The 27,500-nt window shown below is 46.9% G+C and overlaps 1 protein-coding gene across 2 annotated transcripts in view; it reads right to left on the bottom strand.

Annotated features, from left to right (window-relative positions):
• LOC135830047 (protein mono-ADP-ribosyltransferase PARP4-like) overlaps positions 1-27,500 on the bottom strand; it is a 62,352-nt gene that overhangs the window by 28,832 nt on the left and 6,020 nt on the right. For both annotated transcript variants that reach the window (XM_065342430.1, XM_065342429.1), the window contains exons 3-24: positions 26,826-26,886; positions 26,150-26,225; positions 25,397-25,507; positions 24,617-24,772; positions 23,671-23,820; positions 22,203-22,370; positions 21,594-21,766; positions 20,881-20,989; positions 20,248-20,276; positions 18,728-18,826; positions 18,163-18,247; positions 16,832-16,974; positions 16,106-16,215; positions 15,641-15,774; positions 15,124-15,208; positions 13,393-13,526; positions 12,879-13,084; positions 11,787-11,877; positions 10,810-10,944; positions 8,858-8,953; positions 5,959-6,091; positions 1,469-1,542 (exon numbers count right to left, since the gene is read on the bottom strand). In XM_065342430.1, the coding sequence (XP_065198502.1) occupies positions 1,469-1,542; positions 5,959-6,091; positions 8,858-8,953; positions 10,810-10,944; positions 11,787-11,877; positions 12,879-13,084; positions 13,393-13,526; positions 15,124-15,208; positions 15,641-15,774; positions 16,106-16,215; positions 16,832-16,974; positions 18,163-18,247; positions 18,728-18,826; positions 20,248-20,276; positions 20,881-20,989; positions 21,594-21,766; positions 22,203-22,370; positions 23,671-23,820; positions 24,617-24,772; positions 25,397-25,507; positions 26,150-26,225; positions 26,826-26,886 (2,558 nt within the window). The remainder of the gene's footprint in view (positions 1-1,468; positions 1,543-5,958; positions 6,092-8,857; positions 8,954-10,809; positions 10,945-11,786; positions 11,878-12,878; positions 13,085-13,392; positions 13,527-15,123; positions 15,209-15,640; positions 15,775-16,105; positions 16,216-16,831; positions 16,975-18,162; positions 18,248-18,727; positions 18,827-20,247; positions 20,277-20,880; positions 20,990-21,593; positions 21,767-22,202; positions 22,371-23,670; positions 23,821-24,616; positions 24,773-25,396; positions 25,508-26,149; positions 26,226-26,825; positions 26,887-27,500) is intronic.

Raw genomic sequence — 27,500 nt, forward strand, 5'->3', positions numbered from 1 at the left:
AGTATTCTAATGCTCATGATGAAAAAAATGCACTGCTATGAGCCACAGCTCACAAGACCATGGATGAGCTGATGCTGCAAGTCTACAAACTTTTCGGCGTGTTTCAAAGTCAGCCTCCCAGGGCAAAAAAACACATTTCAGCTGCATCAACATTTCAGCCTCTACTGCTTCTGCCTGTAAGTTGTACACTGTCACAGTGAACCTTGCGAAACAAAATTTCGGCCGCAACAAATTTTAGGCTCAAAAGCCCAGGCGAAAAAAATATCCGCCGAATATTTGTTGATTTACAGGACAGGGCCCAACATTCCACAGGCCGGTCTACGAATTTACATTATAGTTAGACAGCTACACGCTAGCAGTGCGCCATCACAGCACAATACGAATATGCATGGCAGTAGCCATGCAAGTTGGTGTTTTGGTCAGACATATGCTAAATACCCCGAAGACGATGAAAACACGCTAAGTCTGAAAAATGCCTGCAACAAACACACTGCAACATTTAGTATTGAGGAGTAACGATTCGCCTACTTCGAAGTATAAATCTACAACCTCTTGTTTCCATGTTTGAACTAACTGTGGGCATGTCACAAGCCCAAATACCGACACCCCTTCCACAAACACCCCTTCCAAGAGGATGTCGCTTAGTCACCTTGCCTGTATTCTCTCTTGGACGTCAGGCGCGTACGCAGGGGGGGGGGGGGGGTCCCGTTGCCCGGAAACCCCCAAATGTTCCAAACGAGCAACGTTCTTGGGCATAATTTGGTAGGGCGCACGATCGATCTGGCAAGAATGCAAAACTTCAACAGATCGTAACTCAGTCAAATCTCGCTCAAATCCAACGATCCAAATATCCAGGTCGAAAAGAAAACTCTCAGCGGTCGGTTGAAACAATTTGCAACGCGCTGTGAGCAATGTCTCCTGATATAAATCGTTCGTGAGTTGAGCCGCGATCTCGCAATTTCAAAAGCACACAGTGCGACTCGAGTATCGAGAATTTGAGACTTTTCGTCAGGCGTACGCGGACTTGCTCAAATTTGCAGGGGCTTCACTTGTGATATTTTCAAGAGCACACAGCAAAAAATCGAAATCGCTGGACCAGGACGCGTTTGGGCCTTTGGCCCAGTTTGGGGCATTTTTTTCGCAACGTCGCTGCACTCTACCGCTATAGCCTATAACGCTGGATATGTACATGACTGTACTGTGTCCTGGCTATCATGGTCGACCTCATTCTCTCCCTGGTACCTTTCCACTTCCAGGAAGCCTAAGATAATGAAAAAGATTGAGTCAGTAGAACTGAAGTTATGATCCAAAGAACACGAAAAAATGCATAATTTTGAAAATTTCCTTGGGCTCTTTAGAAATACAAATACAAAATACAAAGGGTTAAAAACGAGTCATTGTTTGCGATTCGGTTGGAAACCCCCCTAGAGGTGACCCTGCGTACGTGCCTGGACGTGCTCCTGCTTACCTGAAGAAACTGAGTAGCTTGCTGGCAGGTGTCCTTGTTGCACACCATGGGAACACTGAACAACTCTTCCCAGTCTGAACATTAAAACATACAACACAATCAACACAACAACATACATACAACAACAAGAACAAGAAGAAGACGATGAAAAATGTTACGCCAAAGTTACTCAATCTGCGGACAGAGCCACAGAAGTGTGGCTTAGGTAAACACATGATTATAAGAAAATACACATGCACGATATTATAGGCAAACACCGTTCGGAGAATGCCATTACACCAAACAACAGTAGGCTCTTCTCAAACATCTCACACAATACATCAACTTTGGAAAGTAGATAAAAAGAAAGGACAAAATGTTACGAGTTATGACTAACTGTCCACCAACGTAACCAGATCATATACAGTCAGCGAGTGCGAGTTCTTTTTGTCCATGATTATTTCGGCTCAACATCCGAGTTTAACTTTTGAAAATAGGATAATTTAAACACACGGCGAGGAGACAATAATTTGATAACCGCAATCAATAAAACTACTTGGTCCGCGTCAGCGATATTGTCGCCTATCTTTCGACAATTTGAACTTAGACTTTGGACATCAACGAGTGCACTTGAGACAATAAAACTTGGTATGATGGAAGGCAAGGTACAGAATGACAACAGGCCATGAGGAATTTATTGTCCAAGGAAGGGTTCATACTTTTTTTGGTCCTCCTCGTCGCTGCTCTCGGCGCTGGTGACAAAGTAAATAATTTTTGCTCAGGATCGATACTCTCACTTTCGCAAGCTCATCTCTCTTCCTCTCCGCTGCCTGGCTAGTTTCTAAAGGAAAGTCGACCGTGACGATCGCCTTCTCTATAGGACTTCGCGTGGACTGCCTGCGTGGTTTAAATCAGTCGCCGTTCTTTGCAAGATTTATTTTGAACGACGATGACTCGTACAGTACTTGCAAATCTCCACGATTCGCTGGATACTCTGAGCGTTGAGCTGGAGGTGAGGGAACTGCGATCTCAGCTTGGCGAGTGATCCCTGATGTGAGTGATCTCGGCCGTTTTGTAAAATCCCGGGAACTGATTCCGAGTAGCCGATTATTTTCTGGTACGTCGCGCTGCTGTTGCCTGCGCAGTGTGACAAGATAATCTATTTTGATGCGGTGGTGTATCAATCAGAATCACCAACCTGTCGCTCTCGAAATCTAGCTAGACCTTTCAGGTACTTGTAAACTAACCAACTAACCAGAATTGGGATAAAATGGGCTGCCAAGTGAGCATTGGCGACATAATAACAAAGCTGAAAGATAAGCGACAATATTGCTGACGCGGACCAAGTAGCTGAACCGACATCTGTGTACTTTATTCATGCAAAGTAAAAACGGTGGAGACGATGTGCAATAAAACAATGAAAATATGAAGAAATGGTGTAGAGAAAAAATATGGATTCAAACAAGTTTTCGTACAACACTCATCAGGAATCGTCGTTGTACTAAAGGACACTGAAACAAAAATTGAACTATTATAGAACATCTAAGTTAGAGAAATAACACTAAGAGCAACAGCAGTGAAATTTACAAGTGTGAATTTTAACAATCAAAGCGAGAAATGAACAAAGGAGAAAGGAAGGAAAGACAACGTGATAACACATAACAGCAGTACATTACACCTAGAACATTAACGGCCAAGCTTGGCCGCACTAAAAACGACACGTTACTTGAACAATTTCAACCCAATTATACTATCTTTCTGTACACACAAATTAGGCTTATACAGACGCTGATAGATAGCTTCCAACACTTTTAACTGTAGTCCATAACCATGACGACCACGGCACAATACAGTGAAAGGAGAGTCGGAATACGAATTGCAACAATCAGGACTAGCTAGCAGATGATTGTACACTGAAGACTTGCTACCACGAAACCTACGCACAACACTAACATTCTCACCGGTACTCTCACCATCACTGCTCTCCGACTCACTGCTCCCTCCCATTGTTCAAGTAACGTGTCGTTTTTAGTGCGGCCAAGCTTGGCCGTTAATGTTCTAGGTGTACTGTACTGCTGTTATGTGTTATCACGTTGTCTTTCCTTCCTTTCTCCTTTGTTCATTTCTCGCTTTGATTGTTAAAATTCACACTTGTAAATTTCACTGCTGTTGCTCTTAGTGTTATTTCTCTAACTTAGATTTTCTATGAAGTAGCGGTGAGGCATCCTGCAGCTTCATAACTCGAAGACAATTGGTGAGCACACATGCTCATTCCCTGGGCACTGCAAATTCACAACTCATTTCATTTCACATAATCATTTTCAACGTTTCGGCAAATTGCCATCATCAGGATACAATATGAAGTGGAAGTCTGCCAAGGAGCAGTTATATACACTAATTTGTGTTCTTAGGTGTTGATAATATTTCTATGACTACATAATTGTGTTACCTCAGTGCTAGAAATATGACATGTCTAAAACTAGTGAAAGATCACAAGTTTTCACTGACTCATATGCTGGGTGTTGGTAATAAGTTAGCACAGCGCAGATGTCACCAGATAACTTGAGAAATGTCTGAACAGGTTTCTCGCAAGCAATTCACGAATGTGACCATGTCAGTGGTTTCCAGTAAATACTGTCACCTAGATAGACAGTGTGGTGTGATTGTTTTAGAGTAATGACCATCCAGCACTGGTGTTGATCTCTGGGCCTTCGTTTCTGATCTCCACTGCCTCTCGCAATTTGCGGCTTGCCCTGTCACTGGCTCTTGCAACCACAGACACTGCCGAGAAGATGCTGCCCCCGACACCTAGATTGATCCCTGCATGCTTAGCTCGCATGTGGTCACCCCATGGCTTATCCACAGTGCGCCTACGAGCTTCACCGTTGTGTTCCTCCAGTCTTGTCTCCAGTGTGCGACCCGTCTCTCCGATGTATTTTTCCCTGCACAACTTGCATTGCAGCCGGTATATCACATTCTTCTTCAAACATATTTTCACTCAGCATATGAGTCAGTGAAAACTTGTGATCTTTCACTAGTTTTAGACATGTCATATTTCTAGCACTGAGGTCACATATGTAGTCATAAAAAAATATTATCAACACCTAAGAACACAAATTAGTGTATATAACTGCTCCTTGGCAGACTTCCACTTCATATTGTATCCTGATGATGGCAATTTGCCGAAGCGTTGAAAATGATTATGTGAAATGAAATGAGTTGTGAATTTGCAGTGCCCAGGGAATGAGCATGTGTGCTCACCAATTCTCTTTTAGATTTTCTATAATAGTTCAATTTTTGTTTCAGTGTCCTTTAGTACAACGATGATTCCTGATGAGTGTTGTACGAAAACTTGTTTGAATCCATATTTTTTCTCTACACCATTTCTTCATATTTTTTTATTGCACATCGTCTCCACAGTTTTTACATTGCATGAATAAAGTACACAAATGTCGGTTCAGCTAGTTTTATTGATTGCGGTTATCAAATAGGATAATTGTTTTTCAAAGGAACAGCAAGCATCCTGAGCACACAGGCGCGTCGGAACGACTTTGGAGGTGGGGCGGCCATGGAAGGGGGGGGGGTCCGGGGGTCGTCCCCCGTGAAAAAAATTCAAAAAATTAAAGCCAATTGCAAGCATTTCCGGGCATTTAGTGCCATTTCAGTGTACGGTAACTACAATGAAAGACTTTTTGATTCTGCAAAAAACCAAGAAGATGCTACGATCGGGGGCAAACATTACCCTCCCCGGGAAAAAATTCAAAAATTGAAGCCAATTGCAAGCATTCCGAGGCATTTGGTGCCATTTCACTGTACATGGACTTTTGATTCTGCAACAAACCACGATCGGGGACAAGGATTTGCCACGTTTGCGCTGAGATCATCGCGCTTTGTTGCAGTGTGCTAAAATGAAAAATAAAAAAATAAAAAATAAAAACGGCCGAAAAAGTGGGGCGGCCATGGCCGCCCCGGCCGGTGCGGTTCCGACGCCCTTGGCACACTTGCACACCAGGGAGTTGCAACGCACTGGGAGACCACACAGGCAACAGTGCCACTAGATCATACGGGTTTCGACCCCGGGCTGGCCGCTACAGTTGCCCTAGGGGCCAGGCTGTTTGATATATTCTCGCATATGCAATCGCTTGCCTGGGCCGTGCTGTGGGTCAGCAGATCAAAGCCGTGACCACGACCGAGAGTTGCATAGTTCAGGGATCAGGTAGGGCTTCCAAATCTGGGGTCAAAATGGTCATCCCTTCGAGTACTAGGATCTCGTGTCGTCTCTCTGAACGCTACAACTACCCAGGGGCGTCGGAAGGTATTTTAGTGTGCTACGGTCAGCCATTACAATTTACTCGTGGGGGAGCGGTGGCTGAGACAAAAAATTTGGAAATTTAGATCCCAGATCAGAGTATTTTATTCATTCACGTGGTACCTGGGGCAAAAGGTGGTACGGTCAATACCGTACTGACCGTACTGTATGCGACGCCCCTGACGCACACGAGAGAACTGACCTGTTCCAAATCGGCAAATGTTGAAGCGCCACTCCTGCGATGATGATGATGACAAAGAGGATGATGTCGCCGATGACATCATGCAGTGAAGTGCCAGCATCACGAGTTTCTTGGCGGCTGTCAGCGACGCACCCTGCAGCACAGTACCAGATGGTTGTGCCACACAAAGGTCCAGTGGAGAAAAATACACCGATCTGATTACTGTAAAAGCCCTACCGCATTTGACCGGTTATAAGTCGACCTTTTAATGACCTAAAAGTTAAAACCTGACCTAAAATGGGGAAGTCGACTTAAAACTGGGATATAACTGCCCTTGAACCGGTAAATCGAGGCCCCAAGTCTGGAGGTCGACTTATTACCGGCAAAATACGGTATTATATAACAAAGTACTAAATCTAACAAGTTTAGGGTTCACGGATTGGCATGCTAGCGTCGCCAGCTACATCATGCACGTGACAGGCGCGTGCATATACTGTCCCACACAATCGGTCAGTGCTCAAATCGCATTTTCCCATCAATATCACTCACTTTCAACTCTACGGGATTCATTACGGTTGGCTCAAACTGCCTGAATTTTTGAATCCACACGCACGAAAGACGTTCCAAGACTTCCACCGTTCGTATTTTTTCAAACGAGTTCCGGGCTTTCCAGTAACTTTGGCCAAAGTTCGGCTAAAAAAACAGGGGGAGCCGTTGCGTTTCCGTAAAATGCTGAACGGTAGAAGGATAGCCAAGGTCGAGAGCAAAACAACAAGCCATTATTTGTCAAAATCGAACAAGAAACGGCTCAGCGCATCTATTTTCCGTGCACGCGCGCGCGCGCGTACTTTGGCCGACAAGGTGTGGAGAATTTCTGAAGAAGAAGAATAACAAGAGCAGCAGCGCTCGGAACAGCCGTGCTGGATACTTCCAATCCCGACGATGGAGCGTGTTGGCTGTCGTGAGCTGCTGAAACGACCATGACATTTCTTTTTCTTTGTATACCCTACATATCTTGACGCGCCCTAGCTCAGTTTCGGCCTCTTTACAGGAAGAATATTTTCTTCCATGGAATCAGCGGCCAAACAGCAAGAAGAGCAACAGATCGAGATTTGCAGGGCAAACAAAGGATGCGTGCATCTACATCTAGTCAGGTTCGATGCAGCTGCGCTTTGCCAGAACCTCAGCAGATAAGAAAAGACGACAGAGTGTCTCAGATGGAACTGGATCTTTCGCCAAGACCGCCACCGCCGCCATCATCAAGTCCAGGTCAGTCAGAAAAATGCAAAGCCCGAGTGAAGTGAAGCCACTGAAGCCAAGGAAAAATTCAAAAAGTACGCTCTCCGGCTAGACTTCGAGTCGATATTTTTTTACTTCGATAGGCGCTGTAGCGCGCGTCCATAATCCAAAATGGAGGCGCACGTGACGGGTGCTTTTAGTGGCAAGCCGTGAACCCTAAAGTTGACGAGGAGAAATCTGTCGTTAAGGCCAAGTAAAAAAATTTGATTGTTTATCGTCCGCGCCCGCCCCAAATTTTCACCCTCCCCGCCGAATTATTTAATTTTTTAATACTGGTAAATGTACTGTATGTACTGCGGTCTACAGCCTCTAATCAGCATGGCCGTAGATTTTCGAAGGTCAAGTCCACAGACTGAACCATAACTTAGTTGCTATGGGCTTGAAAAGTGAAACTGATCATAAGCTGCCTGATTTTCTTCGTTTTTCTACGTAACATTGGTTGTTCCACTTTCCATTATCCTCTGGGGTTGCGAACACCTGCCCTACAGCCATAAATGCATAATAAAAAATAAAATTAAAAACCTCCCGTCCACCCCGATTTCTCGGGAAAATCTGACGATAAACAATCAATATATTTTACATGGCCTAACGTAGAAAAAATTATACAGAAATCGATACTTATACTGTTGCTGGTGAGCGCTTAGAATGAGTGAGAATGAGTGAGAATGAGCGAGAATGAGCGAGAATGAGCGAGAATGAGCGAGAAGGAGCGAGAAGGAGCGAGAAGGAGCGAGAAGGAGCGAGAAGGAGCGAGAAGGAGCGAGAAGGAGCGAGAAGGAGTGAGAATGAGTGAGAATGAGTGAGAATGAGTGAGAATGAGTGAGAATGAGTGAGAAGGAATGAGAATCATTATCATCGGTACATGTAAACCGGTCAAGTTTTGCAAATCATATTTGCGGCTCGTTAGAATATTGGCTCTTACAACATCGTGCCTAACACACCTCTTCTCTACTATGTCGCAGCGGCGAGGCCTCCGGCAGCTTCATTCATAGGAAGTAGTTTAAAGAAGACCCACTCTTTCCAATCCACTCTGCACTGGTATCGCCTCTTCTCAAGCAAGGAGAAACACGAACTCCGCTCTCTGTTTCAAAGAAGTTGTCACAAATATCTGATGGTGTCCCTGTACTAAACATTGTTGACTTCACAAGCCCCTTCCCTCCCCAGCCAGCAGCTCCCCATCCTCACCCTCCCTCTGAAATGAACAATACTGGGCATGCTGGAGGAGGGAAATAGCAAGCCTGAAGACCGCAAGATCGATAATGTATCACATCTTTAACTTACGGATTTCGAACGGTCGTTAAGTTCGCAACTCCTCATAACAACATGTCTTACAGTAGCCTGGGACCACTCTTCAAACGGACCCCAGTCCACGTCCCTGCATATCGAGCTCATTGAAACAAGAGGTTTCTAATACGTCCTGGTCCCACAGTTAGAACTGAATACGGGCTACCTTTGCATTTTAACCTTACACCCAGTCCCCACACAAATACCGGCATACTCGCCATTATCATGTTGTCTGATGATTGCAGGGTTGTGCATGACACACTGTGTTACAAACCATATAGCCTTTCTGCACATCATGTAAGTGACACTATCACAGTGTGCAGTCCGTCCTTCTCACCTTCATACTATTGGAACAGTCCAGTAAGAAGTAGACTTGACGTTCGCTATCACTCGGCGGGGACTCAAACTCTGGATAGAACGTCAGCATGCATGCCTGTACAGCCAACATGCATGGACACAACATGGACACACAGATTAATGCATAAATGGACGGACACACAGACAAATACATGAATGGATGGACACACATACAATGCATGAATGGACACAAAACACAAATGTAGGAACGGACGGACACACAGACGAATACATGAACACACAGACAAGTACATGAATGGACGGACACACAGACAAATAAATGCATGAATGGACACACAGACAAATGTATGAATCAACGGACACACAGACAAATGCATAGACTGACACACAGACAAATGCATAAATGGACGGACACACAAACAAACACATGAATGGACACAGACAAATGTATGAATGGACACACGGACAGATTCAGAAGCATGCATACAGACTGACAGACAAACGGACGATAACGAGCACGCACAAACTCACAATCCCCAGATGAGCAAGCGCGGAGTAGAGGATGGCCTAATGAATGCGCACGGAGTTAAGCATTCGAATGCCTGTATACCAGTCATGTCACTAGTTACACATCAAGTACCGGATGTCGCGGTGGACATCCTAACATACTTCCTCCGTTAACAAAAACTTCGTGATGGATTTTGATGGATATGAAAACGCTTAGAACAGGTCAAGAACAGTTTGTATCGACTGCAAATCACTGGACCAATGCAGTTCTTTTTACAATAGAAACTGTTGCTGGAGTGAGCAGAGAGTTCAGTTTGCTTCGCTTTCGCTCGCCTCATTCTTGACCCTGCGTCGGTGTCGTCACCTGCTGCACGCGAGCCGTCATCTCTCTGGAGTCGTTGTTCAGCTCGTTTCAGCCTTCCCCCGGCTTATTTGATCACACTCCGCTGAACTTGACGTCGCCGTTGTTCAAGTAAGCTGGCTTTCAAGCTGCGTCATCCGCCGCGGTGGTGATTACTCGTTTCCACCAGGGAGTCGAAAAAATATTTCACGACTCCCTGGTTCCATCTTCGCTCTCCAGAACTCCGTGAAACGAGGAGCAAAGGCATAGCCAAACTGATTCCATTTTCTCTGATGGATACCCCTGCCAGCACTGAACGGCAGCGGCTAGCAAGTCCAGTCGACTTTCTTTAGCCACGAGATTCGCGTCGGCCTGCAGACTTCTGAAAGAATGCATGGTCATCAGCATTCGAGTCTGGACATTGCGCAGGCTGAACGAGAACTTGAGTTCAGGATTATTTCGTTGCGCCGTGCGATCGGAACAGCTCCTTGTTCACTCGCTCATTGTGTGAGCTCGCTCCTCTGTTACATCGCTCTCTATCACTCTCAAACTCAGTGCTAGAGTAGTAGAGAGGCCAAGCAGCGCATTATCCCCTCGGAGAATTTGTATTTCAGTTTCTCTCGCCATTACTGTCATCACCTATGTTTCTACAGTGCAACCATCGACGCCGTTCGGCTTGTTGTGAAAGGTCGCTTTCCTTGCATCGTACCTCTTTCATGGCATGCCAGGAAAGGCCGAGAAAGTGATTGCGACTAATTTCACGGCAGTTTGTGCGCAAACCAGTCCCACAAAAATCCATCACGAAGTTTTTCTTAACGGAGGAAGTACTAGTATCGAGATAAGGCTGTAGAAGTCCCTACTCACAGTGAGATCATGCTGTTGGATTCACAGTCGTAGTGACTCATTGTCATACAAGTATTCTCTGCAAGGTATACCAATTTTTGCAAGTAGCTTCTGCTGTTCCTGTTTGTATTATTTTTATTTTTTCACCTTGTCATGTCCCTTCTTCCCTCTCTCATAACAGCCACCTTCACTTCCTTTCCCCAGGAGACTCCCTTTGATAGGCATCCATTTGCCTCTGGAGAATCCCTGAAAATATTATATCAAATCCAATATCCACTAACCTGTGAGCTGGATGATGTGTCTTCTTCCACCCACATGCGTGGCACGTGAATCTCGGCAAGAGACACGAACAGATGGAAGCCATCGCCGAGCTGGCTGCCGTCTTTCAGCTGGCACACGGCCTTCGTTGCCGTGCTCTGTACACATGCACACACGCGAAACGCACACACACACACACACACACACACACACACATTGGTCACATCACCCGGGCAAAGTCCCCGGAGAAAATAATCAATAAAACACCACAACTTCCACCACCGCTACCACCACTGTGTAAGACCCTGCAACAGCATTACTAATATCCAGGTGCGTGCCCCCGGGGATGTTTCGGGTCCCAGACCGTAACCACAGCAGCAGAAGTAGCAGCAGCAGCGGCAGCGGCATTGATGTGACGCAGGATTATTGATAACCTGGCACAAGTCCGTGCAACCGATATTCAGCCCACCAAAGGACAGGGGAAAACAGCTGCTATCGCAAATGTAGCTGGAGGTGAACTCATCCAATACTCCCCGGGCCACCGGAGTCAGGAAAGCCGGACAGGAGATATTGCACCGCGTCAGCCCAATCATGACAATCATATTGATTAGTTTCAAACTACAGTTTCAAACCTGTCTAACACACCTTAGACTCTGTTACAGGTGGTCTCCTTATCCACGGTCATTTGACTGGAAATAGCATCCCTTGGTCCCGGCTTCGGCGGTCTTCTAGGACAGGTGATAGCCTTACCCAAGTAGTCATCTTCACAAGCTTTTGCTGTTGTAATTCGGCCACACAATTATGGTAAACCTGGTACCAAACTTCAATATTTTCCGAGAACTGTGGCAATACGCCCAGCGAGAAGGCAGATTTTGCCTGTGCTTCTGGTGAAGTAAAATAAAGCTAAACAACAACAACAACAACAACAACAACAACAACAACAACAACAACAACAACAACAACAACAACAACAACAACAACAACAACAAACAAGCCGTACCTTGATCTTGAGATCGGAGGGGTGAGAGCTGGACTTGATGGACGTGATGTCAAACGGCATGTCCACTGCTATCTGCAGAGAGAACTCACCGCTGGTAGCGAGCAGGGCAGACAACGACACGCAACACAACAAAACAGGAGAATGATGGGTGATAAGTTTTTTTTCTTTTTGGAGAGTCACTTATACAGTTGTGAACATTGACATCCAAGAATATGTGTGTGTGTGCAGGTGCAGGCCGCCTAGTATCCTGGGTTCGCATCCAGTGCTAGGTCTACATATTCTAAGCCAGGCGCGTTCCACGTATGGGTTCCTGGGTGCCCGGAACCCCCCCCCCCTTTTTCGCTGAAAATGCAGGATTTTGCTTCATTTTTTGAAATTTTTCATGGGGGAGGCCCCCGACCCCCCCCCCCCTTCAAGGGCACCGGCGCACGCGCCTGTAAGCAGAGTTCACTCTTCTACTTTATTAGATCGTGGTGGCGGTGGCAGCGACGGTGGTGACAGCTTTGGGGCAGTGTTTGAGGGAAGGTGTAAAACTGGCTACCGTAGAGCCTCCACTCCACACTAGTACATAGAAGACAATAAACCTGGTATTGTGAGCATCACTGGCTCACACTCAAATACCGTATTCCACAGATACATTTCAGGAAAAAAATGTCAACGGCCTGCTGTTGTAAAAAAATGATTGATAAAGACACTTCACCACCACCCACACGAATATCCACAGTGCACGTATAGGGAGTGATGCTACAGTGCTGGTAACTGAAATCCGACCCCCTGGGCGGTGCGCTCACATCGCAAACACCCAACACGGGGTTGTAAAACTACGAAATAGAGACTGCTAGAATGTGAACCCACCGCATCGCTCATGGGGTCGGGTTTCAGTTGCCAGTACTGTAGAATCGGAACTCGGAAGTGCATTCTCACTGGAGAGATAGCGGCAAACCTTTTTGTACTGCTTCTGATATTTTGTCGTGTTTGGCTATCACCCTTGATTTCACATTTGGCAGTCGTTTGACGGGCCAGGAATGTTGAAAGGATAAAAATACAAAAAACCCAGACTAGGATTCCCCGTATCACAAGAGAAGCACGTACCTTGGTGTGGCATCGGTAACGTGGCGCGTCTCCGTCACGTCCTGTGTTTCAGTTTGCATGGCAGCGGTGCTGGTCCACGGAGCCACACTGCCGGGCACGCTGAAGCGGATCTGTTCATTCTCTACGGCCAGCTCTGCCACGTACGTGATCTTGATCAGGACTCTAGCGGACGGTGGCAGGTTACCAACGCTGACAGTGAACACATCCTGAACAGGAGAAGACACACGTGTGTGCATATACACGTAAAATATGTATGCACACACAAAAAGCGTACACGTACATGTGTACACACAAACACACACAGATGCAGACACACACAGACACACACAGACCACAGATACACACACACACACACGCACAAGAAATGGTACTCGAAATCGACACAAGCCTAACACTATCAAATTTCAACAAAGCACTAAAGTTCTGGCTATGGTTCATGCATAGCAAAGAGGACTATGTAAAAGTTAGTTAGAACAGTACAAAGAGTATTACACAAACTAAAGCTGGTAGTTACCGGAGTCTCTTCATCCATCAGATATGCGCCATGTCCCTTGCTGACAGCCTCCTTGTACTCCCTGTGTGCTGTCTCCTTCTCCTTCACTTCACCAACAATGTGCTTGTCATTGATGAATGCCTCAAAGCCGCACACTGGGAACATGGCAATCAACACACATGAACGCACGTACGCACGCACACAGTGGGGTAACGGCGGTAAGTTCTCAAACTTGAATGTCCCTTGAGGGTTATTCTGTAGGATCCCCCTCCCCCCCCCCCCCCCTCCTCCCCCCCCCCCCATTCTTGTACTGCACATACACATACAGTGGGAGCATAAAATTTAGTCGATGAATAATGTTGTCCAACTTTGAAGAAGACCTATTCATCCTGTAAACATCTTCTACAGAACAACAAGGACAATCAAGGCTTGTTTGCTGCCACTTCAGTTTCATGCTCTCGCAATCATCAGGCAACATGAAGATTGGGTGCCGACCATGCCGGTATATGTGCCAGGAGAGGGTGGGTCTTGTAGCGCTGTATGAAAAGCTGTGTGAAAATGTGGGGCTGTATAGGTTTCCGGGGCTAGCGGCGTTATTTTAGGCAGGAGGCTGTGTGCAGAGTGTGTGGTTGTTGAAGGCAGGGGGCTAGCAGTGCAATGTTAGCGCAGAATGTGTGGCTGCTATGGGCAGGAGGCAGTGAGCAAGGTGTGTGGATGTTGTAGGCAGGAGGCTGTAGAGGTAATGACAGAGCTAGCAGTGTGATATTAGCGCAGTGTACATGTATATGGCTAGTGTGGGCAGGGTGTTATGAGCAACCGTGTGAATGGTGTAGGCAGGAGGCTGTGGAGACATATTTAGGTGACAGGGGCGTAGGAAGCAGTTTAATATTGGTGCGGCGAAATCGTGAGAAGGGGTCCGGGGTCCTCCCCGGGATGTTTTTTGAAAATTGGGCCTAAAAGGCCATATTTTAATGCTACAGAATAATAATATGAGAAATAAGAATATGCATGCTGATGATACACCGCATTGTCGATGTAAACACATGGTACCAGTACAACACAAGCCATCAACAAGGTTGAAATGTAAAAATAAATAATAATAATTCGAAAATTATTGGTCCTGCGACCGCCAGGCCTGCCGGACCGATTCCTACGCCCATGGGTGACACCGTGGTATTTGAGGAGATGCTTGTTCTCGTGTCGGCACTTGGACACCATTTCTGAGCGCTTGTTGAGGCTGGATGGTGAACCTAGCGTGTTCAGGATGGGGTACTTGTCTCTGGTACGGAGGGAACACCGCTTTGTGATGTTGGAGGACAGTCGGGCGCGATCTTTTATCCTCCATTGAACTTCGTACTGGGCGATAGATTTCTTCAGGTTCCAGATGTAGTTGGAGCACCTCTAGCCCTGAAACCTATAGAGCCCCCCCCCCCCCCACACACACACACGCACACACACATTCTCACACAGCTTTTCATACAGCGCTACAAGACCCAGCCTCTCCTGGCATATATACCGGCATGGTCGGCACCCCATCCTCATGTTGCCTGATGATTGCAAGAGCATGAAACTTGAAGTAGCAGCACACAAGCCTTGATTGTCCTTGTTGTTCTGTATTACGCTCTGTCTCCGCGGTGTTGAGCACTGTCAGCACAGTGGGTACATCCTCCGGTAAACATCTTGTACAAAGCCCCCCCCCCCCACACACACATGTCCACACACGCACAGCACCATGCAATACAGACGACTCACCTGCAGCCGAGTCATCCAGTGGAAAGACATACTTGGCTTCGATCGGCTTGTCTCCTTCATTGTAGTACTCTTGCATAACTACAACCTAACAATGACACCATACCGACAACATTGGAACAGGAACAATAGGCAACATACACCAAATATCGTTTGCCACGTGATGTGAACGTCTGCCATTGCCGACCCCATGGCTGGAGTAACTGTTGCACACTCTTGGGTGGTTATGTACTCTTGCCAATGTCTATAATTATGATCTAGTCACACTGGCTGACAGTTGATCAAACCCAATGTCAAATTGCCCTTTCTCCTCGGCTCTATATTTAATATTGGCTCAGTATCCGAGTTGAGAATATGGTCAGCATAACTACAGTGCTACTCGATGAAATCCAGTCGCGTGAGGCAAGTTTGCGCCTTGTATTATCTCGCAGGCCAGTGTTAACATGTCCAGGGCTGTGCAACGCTCGGTGTGTGCACTTGAGTGACGCGACTGGATTTCATTGAGGAGCACCGTACATACCTCAGCGGCCAGATCCAGTAGCTTGGCGCGGACGTGTACGGAGCGCAGTGGTACGGACACTCCACCCGCGCGCAGTCCCGCGTCGACTTTGGCGAGTGGATCCGGCACGTCCAGCACTTCCATCAGACTGACAGCTGAGCAGTAGACAAAGGACACCCATACACCGCCAGGACAGGACTATTCAAATACAGTGGAACGCGGATCAGACATAGCAGGGGCGTCAGACACGGTGCGGTCACTGCGGTATTGACCGCACCACTCTTTGCACCGAGTACCCCGTGAATCAATAACATGCACTAATTTGGGTTCGAATTTCGACAGTTTTCAGCTCAGCTACCCCTCCCTCACGCCTAAATGGCTGTCCGCAGCCAACCCTGCACTAGTTATGGCTAACCCAGGTTTTACTGTGGTAACATACAGCAGTACATCGATATCACTACACCGCCGCAGCAGCACCTAACTGACCTTCGCTAGTGTTGCCATCCACAGCCTTCACCATGGACATGGCATCCAGCTCATCACACAGTGAAGTCACCGCTGGTGTTTCGCCCGGCAGTGTAAACTCCACCAGGTACCTGATCACACGCACACCAACATAAGAACATGCACACACAAACGCACCCACAAATGGACGTACAAACACAAGTACACACACGCACGTGCACACGCGCACATGTACACACACACACACACAAATCCACACGCACACGCACACACACACACACACACACACACACACACACACACACACACACACACACACACACACACACACAGAGTCATGCTCATCATGCAACAGCCCCCAACAACACATCAGGATAGCCTAAAACTTCCGAGTAACATCTCCTCAACACGTTTACCCGTGATCACAAAACCTCTTCAGTCCAAGTGCACATCACAATGCACATTGTGATACTGTAAGTCTAAAAAATGTCAGCGCGTTTAAATTTCGGCCTCCCAGGGCTAACACACACTTCGGCCGCATTAAAATGGCTCTCTGTACTGCTGCCACCTGTATGCACTGTCACACTGAAACTTGCAAAACAAAATTTCGTCCACAATAAATGTTAGGCCAAAAGTGCCCAGGCCGAAAATAACCGAAAATAGATTAAATTAATTTATTTTCGACAGACAGTAATCAATATGACCCGAACATATGTTGACTTACAATATTGCTGTGGATCTGCTTACCTCAGACACTGCTGGTTACAATTGAAGATGCAGTACTCTTCGGCTTGGAACTCTGACGGTTCGTCCTTGAACGGTGGAACAGCGTGAATGCTATCGTGGCCATCCGGTGGTGCAGTACAGCCAATCATCTTTGATGTAGTGTCCTACATGGGCAGTGCAGCACACACATGCATAGGGGAAGAGGGGGCAGGGCGTCTGACTGTAAGAATACAAGTTTTCAGCGCGTTGAAATTTCAGCCTCTGAGGGCTAAAACACATTTTCGGTCGCATGAAAATCTTCAGCCTCTACTGCTGCTGTCTGTATGTAATGTCATACTGAATTTGCGAACCAAAATTTCAGCCGCAACCAATTTCAGGTCTCCAACCGAAAATAACCGAAAATGGATATGCGCCGAACGTTAATTTTGCTGATTTAGAGCAATCAATAGAAGTGTGTAAACGCACAGCCCAATCTTTATCAACACTTCTACGCTCTACGTTCTACCACACAAAAGGAAGTGTAGCGCACACCGTCACTCCACTCTGCGCTCTTCGCCCCTTCGCCACCCCAGTCCCCCTTGCACAGGACAGCCATTGCAGCATGCAATGAGCATTCCATCGTAACTTCCTCTTTTCAAGAATCAACTTGCAAGGGCTCCCGTCTATGACTATAAACAATAGAGGTGTCTAAACTCACAGCCCAATCTTTATCATCACTTCTACCACACAAAAGGAGGTGCTACAGTGCTATTGGGTTTCGTAGTGCATAGAGATTCCCGCAGCATTGTCTCTCTCCGTACTGTCCCTGCCTCTTTCAACTGTGTTATATGCGCATGCTCGATGTAACTACATCAGTTCTTGTCTTGTCCCGCAATGGACTGCTGCGTGGCTTGCAGGCTGAATACAACAGGGTTTCAATTCAGAGCTTCACAAAAAGCGATACTCGGGCAACGGTGACAGCAATGACCCATTGTGATAAAGCTCTGCTCGGTCGGGTATTGAGCATTCTGTGAGCAGTACAACACCTCTACAGTGTACAGCATAGCCTAACAAGGGGACCACTCTGACAAGGCGACCACTCTAACATGGTGACCACTCTGACAAGGCAACCACCTGTCCCTAAGGACCACTACAACCAGGATCAACGGATGTCATGTCCAGTCAAATGACCCTGCATAAGAAGACAACCTGTTCACGCGGACCAAATTCGTTTAAAGTCTCTTGAGTGGTGGCAGGTGTCACTGTACATCAGCCACTTCTATTCAAGCCAGTTTGTGCTAACGCTAGCAACCATACTGCGTCACTTACAAAAGTTTGCCGTTGTGTGCAAGCAATCATATCGCATCACTTACAAAGGTTTTTCCTAGCATGACCTCAGCAACCAGCATGAGCCGTGTTCCTCGCTGGCTCGGTGCAGAGTAGTGCAGCGCACTGGTGCTGAAAATCATAGCCACAACAACAACAGTTCATGTACAGCAACCGTGCACGCACAATACTATAATCTGTTCTTGACTCCACCAATAGCATAATTGATATTGCTTGATACCGATACAGTTGGTATTGATTGCGGGTATGTGCGCTTGCACGCTGTTACTCAAAACCTGGATTCAAAACGAATTCAAGCAGTGTAGCTATGGCTGTGTTCCAACACAACCTTGATATTCATTATTTGGAGGGGAAATGAAAACGGGAAAAGTCTGAAGAAAACTTGACTGTCACCACCAGGACTCGGACCAGGGACCCTTGCTGAAGGCCAGCGATGCTCTAACCACTAAGCTATGGTGTAGCTGTCATCCCAGCAGAGACTGTTAATGTTCAACATTTTCTTCAGACTTCTAAATGCACGCTTCTTGTGAATCCACATAGGCGGTTTGTGAGTAAAACCTTGACACCAAACTCTCGTCTTCCAAAACTCACCTGGAATGCCGTGCAAAGTAGATACCGTTTCCCAGCAGACCCGAATCACTTCTGCTGCGGCCATGCTCCTCAACAACTACTTTGGGCAGCAACAGACCACTGCAAGAAACAAGACAACAAAACAGCACAAGGATCCAGGCTTGCAGCAAACACCGCATTTACCAGGGTTCAAGCTGCACTTTCTCACCCGGCTAATAGGGTCGAGATTGCCCCGTGCGGCCAGTTATATCAAAAACATTCATTTCGTACAAAATATACAAACTGGAAATTGACATCTTGTATACAGGGGGGGGGGGGGGGGGCAGCTTATACAGGGTGCAGCTTTGATACCACAAAGGTGGTACGGTCAGTCAGACCTCGCTTAACCGCACGCGTCCGTTTTCCACTAAAACATCCGGATAGGCGAGGGAACCGGATAATCGAACACACATGCTGTATGTATGCATGACATAAGCCATAAATCGGTAACCAACGATTTTCTTCCGGATGAAAGAGGACCGGATGAAAGAGGACCGGATGAAAGAGGACCGGATAAGCGAGGTCTAACTGTATTATACATCACCAGATAGCAAAGTACAGGTGGAATACACAGACGCCAATCTCGAGAAAATTGAGATTTGACGCTCAGTGTCATCCACATCTAAGGTCAAGGAGCACCTTCATGCAAAATAGAAATTTCACACTCAAATCCCAACTAAGGCACTTCTAAAATATTACTCAAACATGGACTTAGGGGTCGTCCATAAATATCGAACTTTTTTCACAAAACGAAATAATTTCATTATGGGGTGGGAGGGGGTAGACCAATTTTGTTTCAGAAAACATTGATTCAAGTACATGGCCGTTGTGTATGCATGTATGTCAACATTTTTTTACGTTCTGAGGGGGAGGGAGGGGTTGGGTCTAAACTAAAATGATTTGTTTCATGAAAAAAGTTCGATATTTACGGACGGCCCTTAGATACATAATTCACTCAAAATACATCCTTTCTTGGCCATTATCCGCAGAGCGCCAAAGTGGACACGTCTCATTGCACAATCATGCATGCAGCATCAATGTTTAGTCCAGAAACTGCTTGCTGGAAAAGGATAAAGATAAGCTCAGCGGCAGGCAGTGAAGCCAATCATGTGTGTAAGTGACCATTGCGTTCTGAGAGAAGACTACGTCTCGACAGACCATGTTCATTTCGATTGCGCGTTTCAGAAATTCTCCAGACAAGCACTTTCACAGCTTTCACAGTGCACATCATGATTCTGAAGTTCTTTCATTTTCTGGCCCTATCATACAGGTGATCTCACATACACGGTCTCCCACACTGAGTCGGAAAACAGAAGTCTGTGTGTCTCCTAGCATTGTACACATAGCACACGCAAGGGTACCCGTGTATTGTGTGTGACTGCCCCTCCGTATCCTCCCTCCACTACGATACAAATCTAGTGCTCCTTTCCGAAAGGCAACACATCCACAGATCTGAAATTGCGAACACTGGTCAACACCATGGGACTCGGATGTGCTCTTACCGTGACAGAATTCCAACAAAGTTCGAAGGCTGTACAAACCAACACAATGTGTAAAAGAAACAACCAGTGAAGTTTCAAGTCACACATGTACACACAAAAACACACACGCACGCACACATGCACACAAACACACATACACACACACACGCACACACGCGCACACACAAACACACACACACACACGCACACACACATATACACACACACACACACACAAATGCACAAATACAAACAAACACACACACACAACCGCACACGTGCGAAGCAACCCTGCCCCGACACACATTGGACTTGCATCATAGTCACTGAATCCATGTTCCCAGATTACGTAAAGCGGACTCTGCAGGAATGTTGCAGAAAGTGGCTACACTGACTACACATGAGCTAAGCACCTGCACATGGTTAACAGAGTCCAAACTTTGAAGTTCCCTTGCAGGGGAGTAGCAGCCACTCCGGCCGGTCCAGCTCCAGCCGGACCACTTTTGCCAAAAGTGCCCAGAATCGAGGATTTTGTACCCTAATTTCAATTTGTTTCACAGGGGACACCCCCGGACTCTCTTCCGGCTGGACCACCTCCAACGGTTGTGCTACTCGCCTGCCTTGAGCGGTAATCTTAGATAGGTTTCACTGTACCTTAGATGCGTGGAACAGAAGAGATGTTTGCCCGGGGACTCCACAGAACGCTGCCTCCTCCGCCGGCCGCGTTACTCTGAAAACATTGTGAACGCTGAGAGGCTTGTCACTGCAGATGGTGGTAAAGCAAAGAGCAATCAAACGTACATGTACGCGTAACAGTTAAATCAACCACAGCAGGTGCAACTGAACCACAGTCACAGAGCGGTACTACTGTAAAACCGGAAAGTTTAACGATCAAAACGTTTAACGTTTTGAAATTTTTGCATGACAACGTGCAGAAAGTTTAACAATGGCTACCTGGCCACCCATCTGTATGCACATTTTTACACAGACATCTCAAACCGGATTCGCGATAACGTTTCTTCAAATAACGATAAAAATTGGTGGTTAAAACACTAAACTTTTGTGACTCGTTGGACTTTCCAGTTTTACAGTATTCATTGTTTACGTCGTGTTCCCATCAAGGTAGGGTGAAAACTGATGCCAAACACATCACCGTAGCTACCCATGCAGTCCTGCCGGTCCAACCACACACAAATTCACTCGACCGCACTGACACACACTGACACACACACACACCAACACACACACGCACATGCACACACACTGACATCCTCCCCCCCCCACACACGCACCTCCCCCACCTCCCCCCCCCCCCCCACACCCACACCGACACACACCCACACCCACACCCACCTGCCCATCCTTACCTGACCGTTGTACCGTTAACAAGCGTGTGCACTCGCTGCAGTTCGTCCCCATTCACAGCCACATTACCACCCATGTGCTCCAGCCTGCAGTGCAGGGCGCTCAGCTTAGCAACAGCAGCAGGTGAGCGTTGCCAATGAGTTGCTTCACTCACCAACACCATGTCTCGGATTAACTGCAGCAACAAGACAAGACAACCACAGGAAGAAGAACTGATATACTGTACACCGCCCAGAATTCGCGCCACTACGTTTTGGCGATTTCTCGCCACCAACCAGTTTGCTCACAGCTATAAAAAGTGCTATTGCAGCAGATGTCACCACTCAACATGACAACTTGTAAAAGGTTTAGGTGATCTTATTCCTAGAGTGGATTTTCTAGTTATACACACACACACACACACACACACACACACACACACACACACACACACGCACGCACGCACACACACACACACACACACACACACATACACACACACACACACACACACACACACACACACACACATATACACACACACACACACACACTCTCACTCACACACACACACACACACACACACACACACACACACACACACACACACACACACACACACATTGGCTCACCTGGCAACGGTCGTGCATACGGCTAACAGAGGCCATGCTGCTTATGGTTTGCTTTGAAGTATGAGGCAGAGATTCGTAAAACTGGGCAGACAGCTCGTCGAGCTCCACCGTGGCTCCGGCCTTGATTGCCTTGGTAATACTCAACAACACTGACTCTGCCTTGTCGATCTAGAGGGATCAGTGAATAACACAGAATGGTTGACAGCATCATACAGTAGAACTTGTCAAGGCGACCACTCTGATAACAGGGAGATAGCAGCCGGTCCAGCCGGTCCGGCTTTGGGGACCACTTTTAAACACATTGCAAAAAGTGCCCAGAATGCAGGATTTTGCAACCAAATTTTTAATTTCCCGGGGGACACCCCCCCCCCTCCCATCCCCAACGGCGGTGCTACGCGCCTGGATAAGGTGACCACTTGCCCAACAGGACCATTGCAACCTGGACCAAGATATGCTATTTCCAGTGAAAAAGACCCTGCACAAGGAGACCACCTTCACACAGTGACCAGATTTGTAAGGTGCCTTGAGCGGTCGGCTTAGGCAGGTTTCACTGTATTTAGAGGGTCAGTGAATAACACAAGAAGCAGCATTCCCTATTGGAATTGATGGCATCATCATACTTCAAAATCGCCCGTGCTCGGGAAGTTGCAAGTTTATACTTAGAATTGTGGCATAGAAAGGTCGGTCTTGCCGACTCGTACACAATAAAAAATAAAAATAAATAGAATAAAAAATGGAACTATCGCTTGTATGGTACTGGCCTGAGACTTCGAACCTCATGAAGGACTCATCCATAGCATTACATGCACTGTTCTGTGCACTCGAACGCGGCGCTACTATTATTCATGAGGTTGAATTCCTGGAACTGGACATCAAGAGCTGGAATGAAAACCCCGCCATATCCATCGAATCAATTTTCCGATTATGGCCAAAAAAGAATTCATTTCATGTGTGTGGTCTGTAGCTAAATCTATGTTTGGGTTCCAGTTTTGAAATGGTCCTCGTCAGATTTAGAATGTGAAAATGTTCAAATGTTGCCTGGTGGCGGGTTTTTGCATCTCAGCTATTCACATAACATACTAACAATGTCCATACACACCGCTCTCCTCCATTCATAATGCCTATCTGCCTGTGCACTTTCATTTCTCTTTCTTTCTTCCTTTTTCACATGTTTAGAATATGGACAATCCACCAGCACATGTAGCAGAGATCAAAAGAGACAGAAGCGGAAAAGGTTAGCATTGCATTGCTGCCCTGTACGCGAACTGTTCTATCATTGTATTATTCACATGAACAGTGGACTTGCATGGATGTGGCTAATGGGGTTTCATGGCTGTGAGACTTATCCCCTCACCCCCACCATTAGGCGCTGCATCTGCAGCTAGGGTTTACCGGGTGTTAGCGGCCGTCGCGAGTTCCCTTCGGGAACGGACACGATGATCTACTTCTTACTGTAGTGGACTCTTACCTGTTGTGAGGTGATAGACTGAAGTGACTGGGAGTCAGCCAGGACGTCCAAACCGGCCAACGCCTCGTCCCACACACAGCTGAGCAACGACGAGACCTCTGCAGATACGCCCGTGTTACTGCTTAATGTCAGCGACAACTCTGCATGGCGCTGCACAACACAAGAGAACACAAGCAAAGCCAAGGAAGGTGAGACTGGCCTCCTCGTGCGCGCCGGATGGCAGTCACGAGTCAATCAAGTGCGCAAGTTTGGCAGGAAGCGTGTGTTCAGCGTAGAAACGACCAACTCCGTTTAATACTACCGCCAAATTCGCTACTTCAAAGCAAAGAAACAACGAAGCTCTCCAAGCATGTTTTGTTTTGTAAATTCTCCCCTGCTATATGGATATCAATCCCATGCTAAATTACCTTGCATTCTGCAAATGTACAGTAGAGGTCAAGAAACCAGACTTCAGACTGCACATGCATTGCTGCTTGGAAGCATATTTCCGAAATGTTTTTCAAGTGTCCGTGTTGTCGCAAATTTTGAGCACACCCGTGCGCTATGGTGTCCAGTCTTCTTCTACTGGTCTTGGCAATGATGTCGTGTTTGCCGTCATGTTGTAGACAGCTCTTCCTTCCACCGCTTGCACTACAGTACATCTAGTGCACTCGTGCCTCGCTTATCGGAACGGTCCGGGACCAGGCACTGCCCGTAACTTCGAAATGTCCCTAACTCCGAATCACATGCATTTTGATGGGGAAGGCCAGAGACATGGCATATGACGTCACTATTTTCACAAAAAAAGTGACAAAAGAGTAGTAATATTTCCGCTGAAACTCGCCCAAAGGGTGCCCGGTAGACCAAAGTGCCCGTAACTTCGGGGTCCGGATAACCGAGGTACGGGTGTGATTGGTGGACGATCAGCGCAGAACTGCAGCTGAATCTTATCTGCTAATACACACACCTGTCTTGCACGAACAGATCCGATGTGCGCGTGCACGGGTTTGGCCGCTCTTGTCCAGCCTCTCTCCTTCGGATAGCGCTGTAGCAGAGCGACAACCACCGCCATTGCCTCCAAGCCACTGGTGACGAATCGACTCTCATCAACAACTCCTTCAATCTGAAAAATGTGTGCACAAGTACAGACATGCAGAAATATAGCACTTCCAAGAACACATACATGTACTGCAATGAAATAGACAAGCAGACAAATGGATGGACAGACAGACGGGCAGAAAACACACACACACACACACACACACACACACACACATACACACACACACACACACACACACACACACACACATGCATACATGCTCAAAGAAACACAAAATGTCCACACGACACAAACACATCCTACCATTCACTAACTCTACACGCAGCAGCTACGAGCATACATTTCACTCGCAGGCAACACCGATGCTCCACTACAGAACGGATCCAGCCATTCGAAGACCGCAGTGAAAATATCATAGAAACTATGTTTGTGTACGATGTCAGCATGATGTCATTGTGGTAAGAATCACACACTGATAAATTATCACACTGATGTCATCAGTGTGTGATTCTGGCAAAATGGGTGCATACAAGAACTTTCGGGTTCTCTGAGGATCTAAAAACACAGCCCAAGTACCCATTTTGTTCAACAGAATGATGTGTACACAATTTGTACACACATTGCACAGACTTTATCATTGCGCACTGACGCGGTGCGGAGACTTATCATAAGCTGCCAGTTTACCTTGTTCGCTGCGTCGCAGCGCCCACGCTGGCTGAACACACGGTAGCAGACCTTGGTGGCGCAGTGCACTTCCAGCTGAATGAAAGAATAGGAATTGTTCTTCTCCATTTTCTGACAGCAGGGGAAAACAAGCAGCAAAGTCACACACTTTATTCACAGCAAAGGTTACGTTAAATGAGAAACTTTTGCTAGAGATTAAACTTCGCTATATTTGCGATGATCCCACATTTGACAATATAATCGCCGCAAACTGCTCTTTACATCCAACTGAAGAAATAAAATCCCGCAATTTTCTCATCATGAACCAGCGCAACATTTGCACGCAGTAAACGTTTGCCACTTTACAGTTCATAAGACGATGTCACACCAATCCAGCATTCATCTGTTCAACCGGGAATCACACACCCACGCACGCGCAAACACATGCATGCATGCATGCGAGCGCACTCACACCCACACTCACATACATACCCCCCACCCCGGTCCTCCATTTTTACCACCATGGCAACAGCCAGCCAAATACATTAAAACCTGGTTTAAGCGACCGCCCCATTTTTTGCCACGAAATACAGACATCTACCCTTTTTAGCACCATTAATTTGATCATCGGAGTTGCCGCACCCCCCCCCCCTTTTTGGGTGAATTTTGAGTGTTCAAACTTCAACGTGCGGCTTATACTCCGAAAAATACCGTAAATGATTGTCTCCGGTCCAAAGGGAACTCAGGGTGGCAGCTAACACCAGGTAAACGCACCTGGAGTAAGACCAGCTTGATAAGCTCATAGCTGTCCGGAAACTCAGGCATAGACGAATCTTGCCCGGTGTATACCCTGCCAGAACACAAGAACACACACACACACACACATACACACAGGCACGCACACATACACATACACTCTCACACACACACACACACACACACACACACACACACACACGCATGCACATGCACACACACACACACACACACACACACACACACACACCAACACACACGTGTGTATGACGCAACAAGCATCTTGCTCAACACCATGCCAGACACAAGGTCACTATGTACGGCGACTTGACTCACACAATTCAGCATACGAGTCATGTCGTACGGAGTCGTCACAGTATCCCCAGCTAACACTGGTAGCCACCACGGTGACTCCCAACCTCCATTGTGATACCTGAGTACCTGTCAGCTGTTGGTTGGGAAGCCCATTTGTCCATTGCCAAATATGGAATGCATGAGCAATGCCTCTGCGTGGGCGCTGGAATAAGACATACACTGTTGAGCATCCAGCACAACTTTGCCCCGTGTAGCTGTGTGAGGTGGTGGTGGTGGTGGTGGTATTATCAACGCCAGTGGCAAGTGTGGAGAATGTATCCTTGCAACCGGTAGTAGGGTGTGTGTGGAGGGGTTGCCAATGCTTGCCTAGTACACCCACCTGAGTGAGTTGAGATTGAACGACTGCGACTTGGCCTTGCTTACAGTTTCAACTGTGGACACTGAACAAATGACAATAATGACAAACAAAAGTCAGGCATGAGAGAGAGAGAGAGAGAGAGAGAGAGAGGGGGGGGGGAGAGGAGAAGAGATATATGACGCATCCTTTGCGGACGAGTCCGAAACACTTCCGAACTTCCAATCTGGCCAATTCACTCTCCAATGAGGTATTGCCTCGGTGACTTTGCTTGTGTGCAAAATGGAAAGAGGTAGCCCATAGTAAGTTCTGATCGCAGGGACAGCAGGTCTTTGAGACCTGCTGTTTCACAGAGATCGACGTATTGAGGGTGGTGCTCATCCCCTCTCCCCCGTTGCTTTCACCTCTCCAACCAATGTAAGGTTCCCAATCCCTTACAGGTTTCTGGGGTTTTGCAAATACCTTCCGATCAAACTGGGAATCAAACCCCAAACCCCATGTTTGGTAACTTGCTAAGCCACACAGGTACCCATATTGTCGCTTGTGTAGCTGTTGATAAGCAGGGCAGGTTGGCGCACAGAGATGAGCTTTGTTTTAAATTATAATCCATTCAATCCAGTCATGTATAATGGAGTGTATATGTGTGTGTGTGTGTGTGTGTGTGTGTGTGTGTGTGTGTGTGTGTGTGTGTGTGTGTGT

This window comes from Sycon ciliatum, chromosome 13 (genome assembly GCF_964019385.1).
Source record: "Sycon ciliatum chromosome 13, ocSycCili1.1, whole genome shotgun sequence".
Taxonomy (NCBI): domain Eukaryota; kingdom Metazoa; phylum Porifera; class Calcarea; order Leucosolenida; family Sycettidae; genus Sycon; species Sycon ciliatum.